The 15,970-nt window shown below is 41.5% G+C and overlaps 1 protein-coding gene across 4 annotated transcripts in view; it reads left to right on the forward strand.

The window, feature by feature from the left end:
* LOC139758449 (uncharacterized) overlaps positions 1 to 15,970 on the forward strand; it is a 74,162-nt gene that overhangs the window by 43,514 nt on the left and 14,678 nt on the right. For 3 of the 4 annotated variants that reach the window (XM_071679895.1, XM_071679894.1, XM_071679892.1), the window contains exon 9: positions 7,225 to 7,329. The exons of the other annotated variant lie outside the window; for it this stretch is intronic. In XM_071679895.1, coding sequence (XP_071535996.1) covers positions 7,225 to 7,329 — 105 coding nt within the window. The remainder of the gene's footprint in view (positions 1 to 7,224; positions 7,330 to 15,970) is intronic. 4 annotated transcript variants of the gene reach the window in all.

Consider the following 15,970-nt stretch of genomic DNA (forward strand, 5'->3'; position numbering starts at 1 on the left):
CCCTTCCCTTTTAGTCGCCTTCTACGACACGCAGGGAATACGTGGGAAGTATTCTTTCTCCCCTATCCCCAGGGATAAATATATATATATATATATATATATATATATATATATATTTTTTTTTTTTTTTTTTTTTATACTTTGTCGCTGTCTCCCGCGTTTGCGAGGTAGCGCAAGGAAACAGACGAAAGAAATGGCCCAACCCCCCCCCCATACACATGTACATACGTCCACACACGCAAATATACATACCTACACAGCTTTCCATGGTTTACCCCAGACGCTTCACATGCCTTGATTCAATCCACTGACAGCACGTCAACCCCTGTATACCACATCGCTCCAATTCACTCTATTCCTTGCCCTCCTTTCACCCTCCTGCATGTTCAGGCCCCGATCACACAAAATCTTTTTCACTCCATCTTTCCACCTCCAATTTGGTCTCCCTCTTCTCCTCGTTCCCTCCACCTCCGACACATATATCCTCTTGGTCAATCTTTCCTCACTCATTCTCTCCATGTGCCCAAACCATTTCAAAACACCCTCTTCTGCTCTCTCAACCACGCTCTTTTTATTTCCACACATCTCTCTTACCCTTACGTTACTCACTCGCTCAAACCACCTCACACCACACATTGTCCTCAAACATCTCATTTCCAGCACATCCATCCTCCTGCGCACATCTCTATCCACAGCCCACGCCTCGCAACCATACAACATTGTTGGAACCACTATTCCTTCAAACATACCCACTTTTGCTTTCCGAGATAATGTTCTCGACTTCCACACATTTTTCAAGGCTCCCAAAATTTTCGCCCCCTCCCCCACCCTATGATCCACTTCCGCTTCCATGGTTCCATCCGCTGACAGATCCACTCCCAGATATCTAAAACACTTCACTTCCTCCAGTTTTTCTCCATTCAAACTCACCTCCCAATTGACTTGACCCTCACCCCTACTGTACCTAATAACCTTGCTCTTATTCACATTTACTCTTAACTTTCTTCTTCCACACACTTTACCAAACTCAGTCACCAGCTTCTGCAGTTTCTCACATGAATCAGCCACCAGCGCTGTATCATCAGCGAACAACAACTGACTCACTTCCCAAGCTCTCTCATCCCCAACAGACTTCATACTTGCCCCTCTTTCCAGGACTCTTGCATTTACCTCCCTAACAACCCCATCCATAAACAAATTAAACAACCATGGAGACATCACACACCCCTGCCGCAAACCTACATTCACTGAGAACCAATCACTTTCCTCTCTTCCTACACGTACACATGCCTTACATCCTCGATAAAAACTTTTCACTGCTTCTAACAACTTGCCTCCCACACCATATATTCTTAATACCTTCCACAGAGCATCTCTATCAACTCTATCATATGCCTTCTCCAGATCCATAAATGCTACATACAAATCCATTTGCTTTTCTAAGTATTTCTCACATACATTCTTCAAAGCAAACACCTGATCCACACATCCTCTACCACTTCTGAAACCGCACTGCTCTTCCCCAATTAAAAAGGGGGGTGACTGTATTGTTGACTGGTTGGTAAGGTTATTTAATGTATGTATGACTCATGGTGAGGTGCCTGAGGATTGGCGGAATGCGTGCATAGTGCCATTGTACAAAGGCAAAGGGGATAAGAGTGAGTGCTCAAATTACAGAGGTATAAGTTTGTTGAGTATTCCTGGTAAATTATATGGGAGGGTATTGATTGAGAGGGTGAAGGCATATATATATATATATATATATATATATTTTTTTTTTCTTTTTTTTTTTTTATACTTTGTCGCTGTCTCCCGCGTTTGCGAGGTAGCGCAAGGAAACAGACGAAAGAAATGGCCCAACCCCCCCCATACACATGTATATACATACGTCCACACACGCAAATATACATACCTACACAGCTTTCCATGGTTTTCCCCAGACGCTTCACATGCCTTGATTCAATCCACTGACAGCACGTCAACCCCGGTATACCACATCGCTCCAATTCACTCTATTCCTTGCCCTCCTTTCACCCTCCTGCATGTTCAGGCCCCGATCACACAAAATCTTTTTCACTCCATCTTTCCACCTCCAATTTGGTCTCCCTCTTCTCCTTGCTCCCTCCACCTCCGATACATATATCCTCTTGGTCAATCTTTCCTCACTCATCCTCTCCATGTGCCCAAACCACTTCAAAACACCCTCTTCTGCTCTCTCAACCACGCTCTTTTTATTTCCACACATCTCTCTTACCCTTACGTTACTCACTCGATCAAACCACCTCACACCACACATTGTCCTCAAACATCTCATTTCCAGCACATCCATCCTCCTGCGCACAACACTATCCATAGCCCACGCCTCGCAACCATACAACATTGTTGGAACCACTATTCCTTCAAACATACCCATTTTTGCTTTCCGAGATAATGTTCTCGACTTCCACACATTCTTCAAGGCCCCCAGAATTTTCGCCCCCTCCCCCACCCTATGATCCACTTCCGCTTCCATGGTTCCATCCGCTGCCAGATCCACTCCCAGATATCTAAAACACTTCACTTCCTCCAGTTTTTCTCCATTCAAACTCACCTCCCAATTGACTTGACCCTCAACCCTACTGTACCTAATAACCTTGCTCTTATTCACATTTACTCTTAACTTTCTTCTTCCACACACTTTACCAAACTCAGTCACCAGCTTCTGCAGTTTCTCACATGAATCAGCCACCAGCGCTGTATCATCAGCGAACAACAACTGACTCACTTCCCAAGCTCTCTCATCCCCAACAGACTTCATACTTGCCCCTCTTTCCAAAACTCTTGCATTTACCTCCCTAACAACCCCATCCATAAACAAATTAAACAACCATGGAGACATCACACACCCTTGCCGCAAACCTACATTCACTGAGAACCAATCACTTTCCTCTCTTCCTACACGTACACATGCCTTACATCCTCGGTAAAAACTTTTCACTGTTTCTAACAACTTGCCTCCCACACCATATATTCTTAATACCTTCCACAGAGCATCTCTATCAACTCTATCATATGCCTTCTCCAGATCCATAAATGCTACATACAAATCCATTTGCTTTTCTAAGTATTTCTCACATACATTCTTCAAAGCAAACACCTGATCCACACATCCTCTACCACTTCTGAAACCACACTGCTCTTCCCCAATCTGATGCTCTGTACATGCCTTCACCCTCTCAATCAATACCCTCCCATATAATTTACCAGGAATACTCAACAAACTTATACCTCTGTAATTTGAGCACTCACTCTTATCCCCTTTGCCTTTGTACAATGGCACTATGCACGCATTCCGCCAATCCTGAGGCACCTCACCATGAGTCATACATACATTAAATAACCTTACCAACCAGTCAACAATACAGTCACCCCTTTTTTTATAAATTCCACTGCAATACCATCCAAACCTGCTGCCTTGCCGGCTTTCATCTTCCGCAAAGCTTTCACTACCTCTTCTCTGTTTACCAAATCATTTTCCCTAACCCTCTCACTTTGCACACCACCTCGACCAAAACACCCTATATCTGCCACTCTATCATCAAACACATTCAACAAACCTTCAAAATACTCACTCCATCTCCCTCTCACATCACCACTACTTGTTATCACCTCCCCATTTGCGCCCTTCACTGAAGTTCCCATTTGCTCCCTTGTCTTACGCACTTTATTTACCTCCTTCCAGAACATCTTTTTATTCTCCCTAAAATTTAATGATACTCTCTCACCCCAACTCTCATTTGCCCTTTTTTTCACCTCTTGCACCTTTCTCTTGACCTTTGTTGCTGTCTCCCGCGTTAGCGAGGTAGCTCAAGGAAACAGACAAAAGAATGGCCCAACCCACCCACATACACATGTATGTACATATATGTATATATATATATATATATATATATATATATATATATATATATATATATATATATATATATATATGTATATTTGTATATATATCTATATATCCATATATATATATATATATATATATATATATATATATATATATATATATATATATATATATATGTATATAAATCCTCTTTGTCGTGCTCTTCTCACATATCCTCAGCTTTCTCTCTCTTCTTATCACCACACCCCACTCTTATCCTGTTATTTCGTACTTGAGTAACCCAATTCACACCACACATTGTAGTCAGACATATCATTTCCAACATATTCACCCTCCTGTGTTCCTACATATCTATAGCCTATGCCTTGCAACCATATGGCACCAGTGGGGCGACTGTACCTTCAGACCTGCCCATCTTGGCCCTCTTCCCACACATTCCTCAATTCTCTCTGGACCTTCACCCCCTCATCTGTTTAAATCTCTGTGGTTCCATTCAGTGCCATGTTCACTCTTAGGTATTAGAACACTTTATTTCCTCCAAGTTTTCTCCAGTCAAACTCACAAGCCTCACAAGTCTCACTCTCTATTTCTAAACCTGATAACCTTGTATTTATTCATATTTGCACTCATCTTTCTCCCTTCATGCATTCTCCCAAATTCAGTAGCCAGTTTCTCCATTTTCTCATTCAGATCTGCAACAGTTATTTTATCATTGGCAAACAGTACCTGACTCACCTCCCCAAACATCCTGACCCCAGCCAGACTTTAGACCTAACCATCTCCCCAAAATGCTTCCATTCTTATCCCTTACCACCCCATCCATAAAGAGATTGAACAGCCATGGTGACTTCACATACCTGCCATAAACCTTCCTTCACTTGGAACCACTCACTGTCCTCTCATCCTACTTACACACTCGCCTTCCTCTCTTGATAAACACTTCTTGATACTTCTAATGATCTTCCACCTTTATACCTAACACCTTCCACAAAGCATGTCTATCATTCCTATTATATACTTTTTCCAGACCCATAGAAGCCATATACAAAGCCTTCTATTTCACTAAGTTTTCTCACATGCATTCTTCACAGCAAACACCTGATCCACACGTCCTCTAGCATTCCCTAACCCACATTTTCTCTTGCCAGTCTGATGCTCTGTGCATGATGCCACCCTTTTAGTTACCACTCTTCCATACAACTTTCCAGGTATACTTATCTTTTGTGATATATCTCACCATACATACATAAAAAATTGTAACTTATGAATTAACAATACAGCCACCTAGTTTCTGAGAAATTCAACAGGAATACCTTCCATATCAGTTAAAGAGAGATATTTTATTACCAGAGAATGAAAGTGAAAAAGAAAAGGTTTATAAATCTTATAGCAGTGTTCAACAAGCTTTCTGTTTAATGGTGAGATTGGGGTAAGATTTACTGTTTGGTTTCTACACTATTATTAAACAGTTGTTTATTGAACAAGAGTACATAAAAGGAAACAGTGTACAACCGTATATGCTAGCTGTAGTGCACACCTCATCAAACTTGCTGGAAGGTTGATGGTGATATAACATTTAATATTTGATGTATTTTATAATTCAGTGTAGTTATTTATGAACAAAAGCACATAAAGAAACAATGTAAGACCAGAAGAGAGCATCATAAATTGATAACCATTGTAAACATTTATGCCAGTGAAAGTGTGCATCTCATCAAGCTTGCTGTAATAATGCTTCATTGTAAGATTGAGTAACTCTTGCTTATAATGATATAGAGCAATCATATACAAAGAAGAATATGGAAATTATAGTTACTATAAACATTTCTGCATTGGCAGTAGAATACATCCTATGAAACTCACTGTAGTGGAAATGATGATATATGACTTAATAGTTGGTATATATGATGTTATAGGACTATCATTTTTGAACACGAACATATCCAGTAAAAGCAATATGAAACCAAAAACAACATTACAGATTGATAATTCATTTACATGCAGGTGTCTGCTAGCCATACATACCGTATTTACCTTAGGATTACCAGAGGGCTCCTCTCTTCATGCATGAGAGTCTTAAATTCTAAAGTAACTGAAGAGTGGTACTGTAAAGAAAATATATGCAACCTTTTGGATTAATAGCATTTCAACTAAACATCCAGATCACTGGAGCAGTTTACTGTGATTTTCTTGCATATACCATATTTATCAGTTCTGTACTATCACTGAACTGTTTTATGAATAAGTTATTTTAAGTATATCACATATATTTCTTTTATTTTTTTCAGTAGGTTACACTGAGTCCTTCTTTCCAGTCCTCTACATCTGTGTCTCACTACTATACACTGAGGTAAGCTATGCAGTTCACATATGACCTTTGTCATATGTGGATGCTTACACTTACCACATTTTGTAATTTTAGGGAATCTTCATCTTATGTCCTTTTAATGACCCTTTCAGCTTCTCTCATTCCAGTAGCTGCTTTTTGATACACCTTTTCTTCCTTTATGTTCCACTTATTTCGAAAGTAGATTGCATGATGAGTTTAGATTGGTCATGCAGCTCTCTTGTTTGCAGTTGTTAGTTTTCTACTTGGATGAAGAGTCAGCATAGTCGCTGTTGGCATAGACTAAGAGAACATTGATAAAGTATGACCAGCAGCAAGATAGTTGTGTTAACCAAGGATCTGCATGAATTGTTTGTTGGATGGTTAATTGTATGATCAACCATCTGACATCTAAGTGATGTAAATGTTTTCGAAAGATGGATGAGGTTAAAATTGTTTAACATTGTTTAGAAATAAGAAAGAATGTGGAATGGAGAAATGCCTGAGAGACCTGCGATTGGGAAAGAGATCTCCAAGATATTAGAAAGTATAAGGCAAGGAAATGATGGTGAGAAAGTTTGCAGTAAAGGTGTTTAGTAGAAATGCTTAAGGTTGCTGTTAGATATGATTTATGATTATTCAGTTTTTTTGATACATAGTTGTGTTTCTATCAGACTGTAAATTGCTGAAAGAAATTTTAGAGAAGTTTTGGAGAAGGATGATATGAAGCACTTATGAGTTATGAAGACACTGAATGACAAATCACAGATAGAGTTCTTTATATCTGTTATCAAAAGATGTCTGTCCTTTTGAGTACTGTTTTTTGTGGCTGTGATACTGGGAGAAGAATTTATTAGGTCTGTTGTGTAATGGATAGATGTAGTTGTGGATACGTTTGATTTAGAATATATCATTTTACATAAGTATCATTTTGTCCCTGATTAGTGTACAAACATTCTTTATACACAGTAATTTGAAGAAGTATGAACTGTTTATATTGTAACCCACCCAGGAAAACTGAGCGTAGAGTTCAGCGTCGGGAGCGATCTCTCAAGGCTTTGCATGCAGCCACACGATTGGCTCAGTCTCGTCTCAAGTCCCTCTCTGCAGTCTGCAGGTTTGCTTTCTTGTTTCTTTGAAGATGTTAGAGTCACGTCACTGATAAGGTATGATATGACTTACTTGCAATTTAGTGTGTAAAGAGTTAGATTTGTGTCACCCACATGGCATGGCAGACACTTGAGGAAATTTTATATGGTTGTTTCCCAGCTTCTGAGGATTTGAGAGGCATATCACTCATGAATCTACTTTGGATTTTACTTGAGATTATGCCTCTTATAAAGAGATTTAACCTGGAACTTACAGTAACTCATAACTTGAAGAAAATGCCATCTTTAGCCATGGATCTTTATGCAGTTGTGTATCACCATGAAGACCTGAATGGCCTATATAAGGCCCTAAAATCTGATTAGGATTTTGCTTGAGTTATGCCATTTGTAAAAAACTTTAATGTGGAACTTACCTCAGCTCATAACTTAAAGAGAATGCTACCTTTATGGATCTTTATGCAGTTGTTTATCAGCATCTGAAAAACTGAAGGGCTTATATAAGGCCATTAATTCTAGTTAAGATTTTGCTTGAGTTATGCCGCATAAAAGATAAAGTTTAACCAGGCTCATAACTTGAATTTGAAGAAAATTCCACATTTGACATTGGTACTTCATACATATCTGCTGATGTTTTCCAAACACTATTTCCTCCCATTTTGATTTTTCCTTTCAGTTACTGTGCTGCAATGTTGGCAACACAAATTTTCATAGGATGTTTCTTGTTCAAGTTTATTGTTTTATTTGATATATATATGTATATATATATCTTTCTTTTCTTTTCTTTCAAACTATTTCCCATTTCCCGCATTAGCGAGGTAGCGTTAAGAACAGAGGACTGGGCCTTAGAGGGAATACCCTCACCTGGCCCAATTCTCTGTTCCTGCTTTTGGAAAATTAAAAAAAAAAAAAAAACGAGAGGGGAGGATTTCCAGCCCCCCGCTCCCTCCCCTTTTAGTCGCCTTCTACGACATGCAGGGAATACGTGGGAAGTATATATTTTTTTTTTTTTTTTTTATACTTTGTCGCTGTCTCCCGCGTTTGCGAGGTACCGCAAGGAAACAGACGAAAGAAATGGCCCAACCCCCCCCCCCCATACACATGTATATACATACGTCCACACACGCAAATATACATACCTACACAGCTTTCCATGGTTTATCCCAGACGCTTCACATGCCTTGATTCAATCCACTGACAGCACGTCAACCCCGGTATACCACATCGCTCCAATTCACTCTATTCCTTTCCCTCCTTTCACCCTCCTGCATGTTCAGGCCCCGATCACACAAAATCTTTTTCACTCCATCTTTCCACCTCCAATTTGGTCTCCCTCTTCTCCTCGTTCCCTCCACCTCCGACACATATATCCTCTTGGTCAATCTTTCCTCACTCATTCTCTCCATGTGCCCAAACCACTTCAAAACACCCTCTTCTGCTCTCTCAACCACGCTCTTTTTATTTCCACACATCTCTCTTACCCTTACGTTACTTACTCGATCAAACCACCTCACACCACACATTGTCCTCAAACATCTCATTTCCAGCACATCCATCCTCCTACGCACAACTCTATCCATAGCCCACGCCTCGCAACCATACAACATTGTTGGAACCACTATTCCTTCAAACATACCCATTTTTGCTTTCCGAGATAATGTTCTCGACTTCCACACACATTTTTTTTTTTTTTTTTTATACTTTGTCGCTGTCTCCCGCGTTTGCGAGGTAGCGCAAGGAAACAGACGAAAGAAATGGCCCAACCCCCCCCCCCCATACACATGTACATACACACGTCCAGACACGCAAATATACATACCTACACAGCTTTCCATGGTTTACCCCAGACGCTTCACATGCCTTGCTTCAATCCACTGACAGCACGTCAACCCCTGTATACCACATGACTCCAATTCACTCTATTTCTTGCCCTCCTTTCACCCTCCTGCATGTTCAGGCCCCGATCACACAAAATCTTTTTCACTCCATCTTTCCACCTCCAATTTGGTCTCCCTCTTCTCCTCGTTCCCTCCACCTCCGACACATATATCCTCTTGGTCAATCTCTCCTCACTCATTCTCTCCATGTGCCCAAACCATTTCAAAACACCCTCTTCTGCTCTCTCGACCACGCTCTTTTTATTTCCACACATCTCTCTTACCCTTACGTTACTTACTCGATCAAACCACCTCACACCACACATTGTCCTCAAACATCTCATTTCCAGCACATCCATCCTCCTGCGCACATCTCTATCCATAGCCCACGCCTCGCAACCATACAGCATTGTTGGAACCACTATTCCCTCAAACATACCCATTTTTGCTTTCCGAGATAATGTTCTCGACTTCCACACATTTTTCAAGGCTCCCAAAATTTTCGCCCCCTCCCCCACCCTATGATCCACTTCCGCTTCCATGGTTCCATCCGCTGACAGATCCACTCCCAGATATCTAAAACACTTCACTTCCTCCAGTTTTTCTCCATTCAAACTCACCTCCCAATTGACTTGACCCTCACCCCTACTGTACCTAATAACCTTGCTCTTATTCACATTTACTCTCAACTTTCTTCTTCCACACACTTTACCAAACTCAGTCACCAGCTTCTGCAGTTTCTCACATGAATCAGCCACCAGCGCTGTATCATCAGCGAACAACAATTGACTCACTTCCCAAGCTCTCTCATCCCCAACAGACTTCATACTTGCCCCTCTTTCCAGGACTCTTGCATTTACCTCCTTTACAACCCCATCCATAAACAAATTAAACAACCATGGAGACATCACACACCCCTGCCGCAAACCTACATTCACTGAGAACCAATCACTTTCCTCTCTTCCTACACGTACACATGCCTTACATCCTCGATAAAAACTTTTCACTGCTTCTAACAACTTGCCTCCCACACCATATATTCTTAATACCTTCCACAGAGCATCTCTATCAACTCTATCATATGCCTTCTCCAGATCCATAAATGCTACATACAAATCCATTTGCTTTTCTAAGTATTTCTCACATACATTCTTCAAAGCAAACACCTGATCCACACATCCTCTACCACTTCTGAAACCGCACTGCTCTTCCCCAATCTGATGCTCTGTACATGCCTTCACCCTCTCAATCAATACCCTCCCATATAATTTACCAGGAATACTCAACAAACTTATACCTCTGTAATTTGAGCACTCACTCTTATCCCCTTTGCCTTTGTACAATGGCACTATGCACGCATTCCGCCAATCCTCAGGCACCTCACCATGAGTCATACATACATTAAATAACCTTACCAACCAGTCAACAATACAGTCACCCCCTTTCTTAATAAATTCCACTGCAATACCATCCAAACCTGCTGCCTTGCCGGCTTTCATCTTCCGCAAAGCTTTCACTACCTCTTCTCTGTTTACCAAATCATTTTCCCTAACCCTCTCACTTTGCACACCACCTCGACCAAAACACCCTATATCTGCCACTCTGTCATCAGACACATTCAACAAACCTTCAAAATACATACACACATATATATATATATATATTTTTTTTTTGCCGCTGTCTCCCACGTTTGCGAGGTAGCGCAAGGAAACAGACGAAAGAAATGGCCCAACCCACCCCCATACACATGTATATACATACGTCCATACACGCAAATATACATACCTACACAGCTTTCCATGGTTTACCCCAGACACTTCACATGCCCAGATTCAATCCACTGACAGCACGTCAACCCCGGTATACCACATCGATCCAATTCACTCTATTCCTTGCCCTCCTTTCACCCTCCTGCATGTTCAGGCCCCGATCACACAAAATCTTTTTCACTCCATCTTTCCACCTCCAATATGGTCTCCCACTTCTCCTCGTTCCCTCCACCTCCGACACATATAACCTCTTGGTCAATCTTTCCTCACTCATTCTCTCCATGTGCCCAAACCATTTCAAAACACCCTCTTCTGCTCTCTCAACCACGCTCTTTTTATTTCCACACATCTCTCTCACCCTTATTTTACTTACTCGATCAAACCACCTCACACCACACATTGTCCTCAAACATCTCATTTCCAGCACATCCACCCTCCTACGCACAACTCTATCCATAGCCCACGACTCGCAACCATACAATATTGTTGGAACCACTATTACTTCAAACATACCCATTTTTGCTTTCCGAGATAATGTTCTCGACTTCCACACATTCTTCAAGGCTCCCAAAATTTTCGCCCCCTCCCCCACCCTATGATCCACTTCCACTTCCATGGTTCCATCCGCTGCCAGATCCACTCCCAGATATCTAAAACACTTTACTTCCTCCAGTTTTTCTCCATTCAAACTTACCTCCCAATTGACTTGACCCTCAACCCTACTGTACCTAATAACCTTGCTCTTGTTCACATTTACTCTTAACTTTCTTCTTTCACACACATATATATATATATATATATATATATATATATATATATATATATATATATATATATATATATATAATCACCTCCCCATTAGCGCCCTTCTCTGAAGTTCCCATTTGCTCACTTGTCTTACGCACTTTATTTACCTCCTTCCAGAACATCTTTTTTTTTTTTTTTTTTTTTTTTTTTTTTTCCCGCTGTCTCCCGCGTTTGCGAGGTAGCGCAAGGAAACAGACGAAAGGAAATGGCCCAACCCACCCCCATACACATGCCTTGATTCAATCCACTGACAGCACGTCAACCCCGGTATACCTCATCGATCCAATTTACTCTATTCTTTGCCCTCCTTTCACCCTCCTGCATGTTCAGGCCCCGATCACACAAAATCTTTTTCACTCCATCTTTCCACCTCCAATTTGGTCTCCCTCTTCTCCTCGTTTCCTCCACCTCCGACACATATATCCTCTTGGTCAATCTTTCCTCACTCATTCTCTCCATGTGACCAAACCATTTCAAAACACCCTCTTCTGCTCTCTCAACCACGCTCTTTTTATTTCCACACATCTCTCTTACCCTTACGTTACTTACTCGATCAAACCACCTCACACCACACATTGTCCTCAAACATCTCATTTCCAGCACATCCATCCTCCTGCGCACAACTCTATCCATAGTCCACGCCTTGCAACCATAAACATTGTTGGAACCACTATTCCTTCAAACATACCCATTTTTGCTTTCCGAGATAATGTTCTCGACTTCCACACATTCTTCAAGGCTCCCAGAATTTTCGCCCCCTCCCCCACCCTATGATCCACTTCCGCTTCCATGGTTCCATCCGCTGGCAGATCCACTCCCAGATATCTAAAACACTTCACTTCCTCCAGTTTTTCTCCATTCAAACTCACCTCCCAATTGAATTGACCCTCAACCCTACTGTACCTAATAACCTTGCTCTTATTCACATTTAGTCTTAACTTTCTTCTTTCACACACTTTACCAAACTCAGTCACCAGCTTCTGCAGTTTCTCACATAAATCAGCCACCAGCGCTGTATCATCAGCGAACAACAACTGACTCACTTCCCAAGCTCTCTCATCCCCAACAGACTTCATACTTGCCCCTCTTTCCAAAACTCTTGCATTCACCTCCCTAACAACCCCATCCATAAACAAATTAAACAACCATGGAGACATCACACACCCCTGCCGCAAACCTACATTCACTGAGAACCAATCACTTTCCTCTCTTCCTACACGTACACATGCCTTACATCCTCGATAAAAACTTTTCACTGCTTCTAACAACTTGCCTCCCACACCATATATTCTTAATACCTTCCACAGAGCATCTCTATCAACTCTATCATATGCCTTCTCCAGATCCATAAATGCTACATACAAATCCATTTGCTTTTCTAAGTATTTCTCACATACATTCTTCAAAGCAAACACCTGATCCACGCTTCCTCTACCACTTCTGAAACCACACTGCTCTTCCCCAATCTGATGCTCTGTACATGCCTTCACCCTCTCAATCAATACCCTCCCATATAATTTACCAGGAATACTCAACAAACTTATACCTCTGTAATTTGAGCACTCACTCTTATCCCCTTTGCCTTTATACAATGGCACTATGCACGCATTCCGCCAATCCTCAGGCACCTCACCATGAGTCATACATACATTAAATAACCTTACCAACCAGTCAACAATACAGTCACCCCCTTTTTTAATAAATTCCACTGCAATACCATCCAAACCTGCTGCCTGATACTCTCTCACCCCAACTCTCATTTGCTCTCTTTTTCACCTCTTGCACCTTTCTCTTGACCTCCTGTAGTGGTGATGTGAGAGGGAGATGGAGTGAGTATTTTGAAGGTTTGTTGAATGTGTTTGATGATAGAGTGGCAGATATAGGGTGTTTTGGTCGAGGTGGTGTGCAAAGTGAGAGTGTTAGGGAAAATGATTTGGTAAACAGAGAAGAGGTAGTAAAAGCTTTGCGGAAGATGAAAGCCAGCAAGGCAGCAGGTTTGGATGGTATTGCAGTGGAATCTATTAAAAAAGGGGGTGACTGTATTGTTGACTGGTTGGTAAGGTTATTTGATGTATGTATGACTCATGGTGAGGTGCCTGAGGATTGGCGGAATGCGTGCATAGTGCCATTGTACAAAGGCAAAGGGGATAAGAGTGAGTGCTCAAATTACAGAGGTATAAGTTTGTTGAGTATTCCTGGTAAATTATATAGGAGAGTATTGATTGAGAGGGTGAAGGCATGTACAGAGCATCAGATTGGGGAAGAGCAGTGTGGTTTCAGAAGTGGTAGAGGATGTGTGGATCAGGTGTTTGCTTTGAAGAATGTATGTGAGAAATACTTAGAAAAGCAAATGGATTTGTATGTAGCATTTATGGATCTGGAGAAGGCATATGATAGAGTTGATAGAATGCTCTGTGGAAGGTATTAAGAATATATGGTGTGGGAGGCAAGTTGTTAGAAGCAGTGAAAAGTTTTTATCGAGGATGTAAGGCATGTGTACGTGTAGGAAGAGAGGAAAGTGATTGGTTCTCAGTGAATGTAGGTTTGCGGCAGGGGTGTGTGATGTCTCCATGGTTGTTTAATTTGTTTATGGATGGGGTTGTTAGGGAGGTGAATGCAAGAGTTTTGGAAAGAGGGGCAAGTATGAAGTCTGTTGGGGATGAGAGAGCTTGGGAAGTGAGTCAGTTGTTGTTCGCTGATGATACAGCGCTGGTGGCTGATTCATGTGAGAAACTGGCGAAGCTTGTGTCTGAGTTTGGTAAAGTGTGTGAAAGAAGAAAGTTAAGAGTAAATTGAGGGTCAAGTCAATTGGGAGGTAAGTTTGAATGGAGAAAAACTGGAGGAAGTAAAGTGTTTTAGATATCTGGGAGTGGATCTGGCAGCGGATGGAACCATGGAAGCAGAAGTGAATCATAGGGTGGGGGAGGGGGCGAAAATCCTGGGAGCCTTGAAGAATATGTGGAAGTCGAGAACATTATCTCGGAAAGCAAAAATGGGTATGTTTGAAGTAATAGTGGTTCCAACAATATTGTATGGTTGCGAGTCGTGGGCTATGGATAGAGTTGTGTGTAGGAGGGTGGATGTGCTGGAAATGAGATGTTTGAGGACAATGTGTGGTGTGAGGTGGTTTGATCGAGTAAGTAATGTAAGGGTGAGAGAGATGTGTGGAAATAAAAAGAGCGTGGTTGAGAGAGCAGAAGAGGGTGTTTTGAAATGGTTTGGGCACATGGAGAGAATGAGTGAGGAAAGATTGACCAAGAGGATATATGTGTCGGAAATGGAGGGAACGAGGAGAAGAGGGAGACCAAATTGGAGGTGGAAAGATGGAGTGAAAAAGATTTTGTGTGATCGGGGCCTGAACATGCAGGAGGGTGAAAGGCGTGCAAGGAATAGAGTGAATTGCAATGATGTGGTATACCGGGGTTGACGTGCTGTCAGTGGATTGAACCAGGGCATGTGAAGCGTCTGGGGTAAACCATGGAAAGTTCTGTGAGGCCTGGATGTGGAAAGGGAGCTGTTGTTTCGGTGCATTATTACATGACAGCTAGAGACTGAATGTGAACGAATGGGGCCTTTGTTGTCTTTTCCTAGCGCTACCTCGCACACATGAGGGGGGAGGGGGTTGTTATTGCATGTGTGGCGAGGTGGCGATGGGAATAAATAAGGCAGACTATGAATTATGTTATATATATGTATATGTCTGTGTGTGTATATATATGTGTACATTGAGATGTATGAGTATGTATATTTACGTGTGTGGACGTGTAAGTATATACATGTGTATGGGGGTGGGTTGGGCCATTTCTTTTGTCTGTTTCCTTGTGCTACCTCGCAAACGCGGGAGACAGCGACATAGCAAAATAAATGAATATATATATATATATATATATATATATATATATATATATATATATATATATATATATATTATCTCGGAAAGCAAAAATGGGTATGTTTGAAGGAATAGTGGTTCCAACAATGTTGTATGGTTGCGAGGCGTGGGCTATGGATAGAGTTGTGCGCAGGAGGATGGATGTGCTGGAAATGAGATGTTTGAGGACAATGTGTGGTGTGAGGTGGTTTGATCGAGTAAGTAACGAAAGGGTAAGAGAGATGTGTGGAAATAAAAAGAGCGTGGTTGAGAGAGCAGAAGAGGGTGTTTTGAAATGGTTTGGGCACATGGAGAGAATGAGTGAGGA

The sequence above is a fragment of the Panulirus ornatus genome, chromosome 30, assembly GCF_036320965.1.
Source record: "Panulirus ornatus isolate Po-2019 chromosome 30, ASM3632096v1, whole genome shotgun sequence".
Taxonomy (NCBI): domain Eukaryota; kingdom Metazoa; phylum Arthropoda; class Malacostraca; order Decapoda; family Palinuridae; genus Panulirus; species Panulirus ornatus.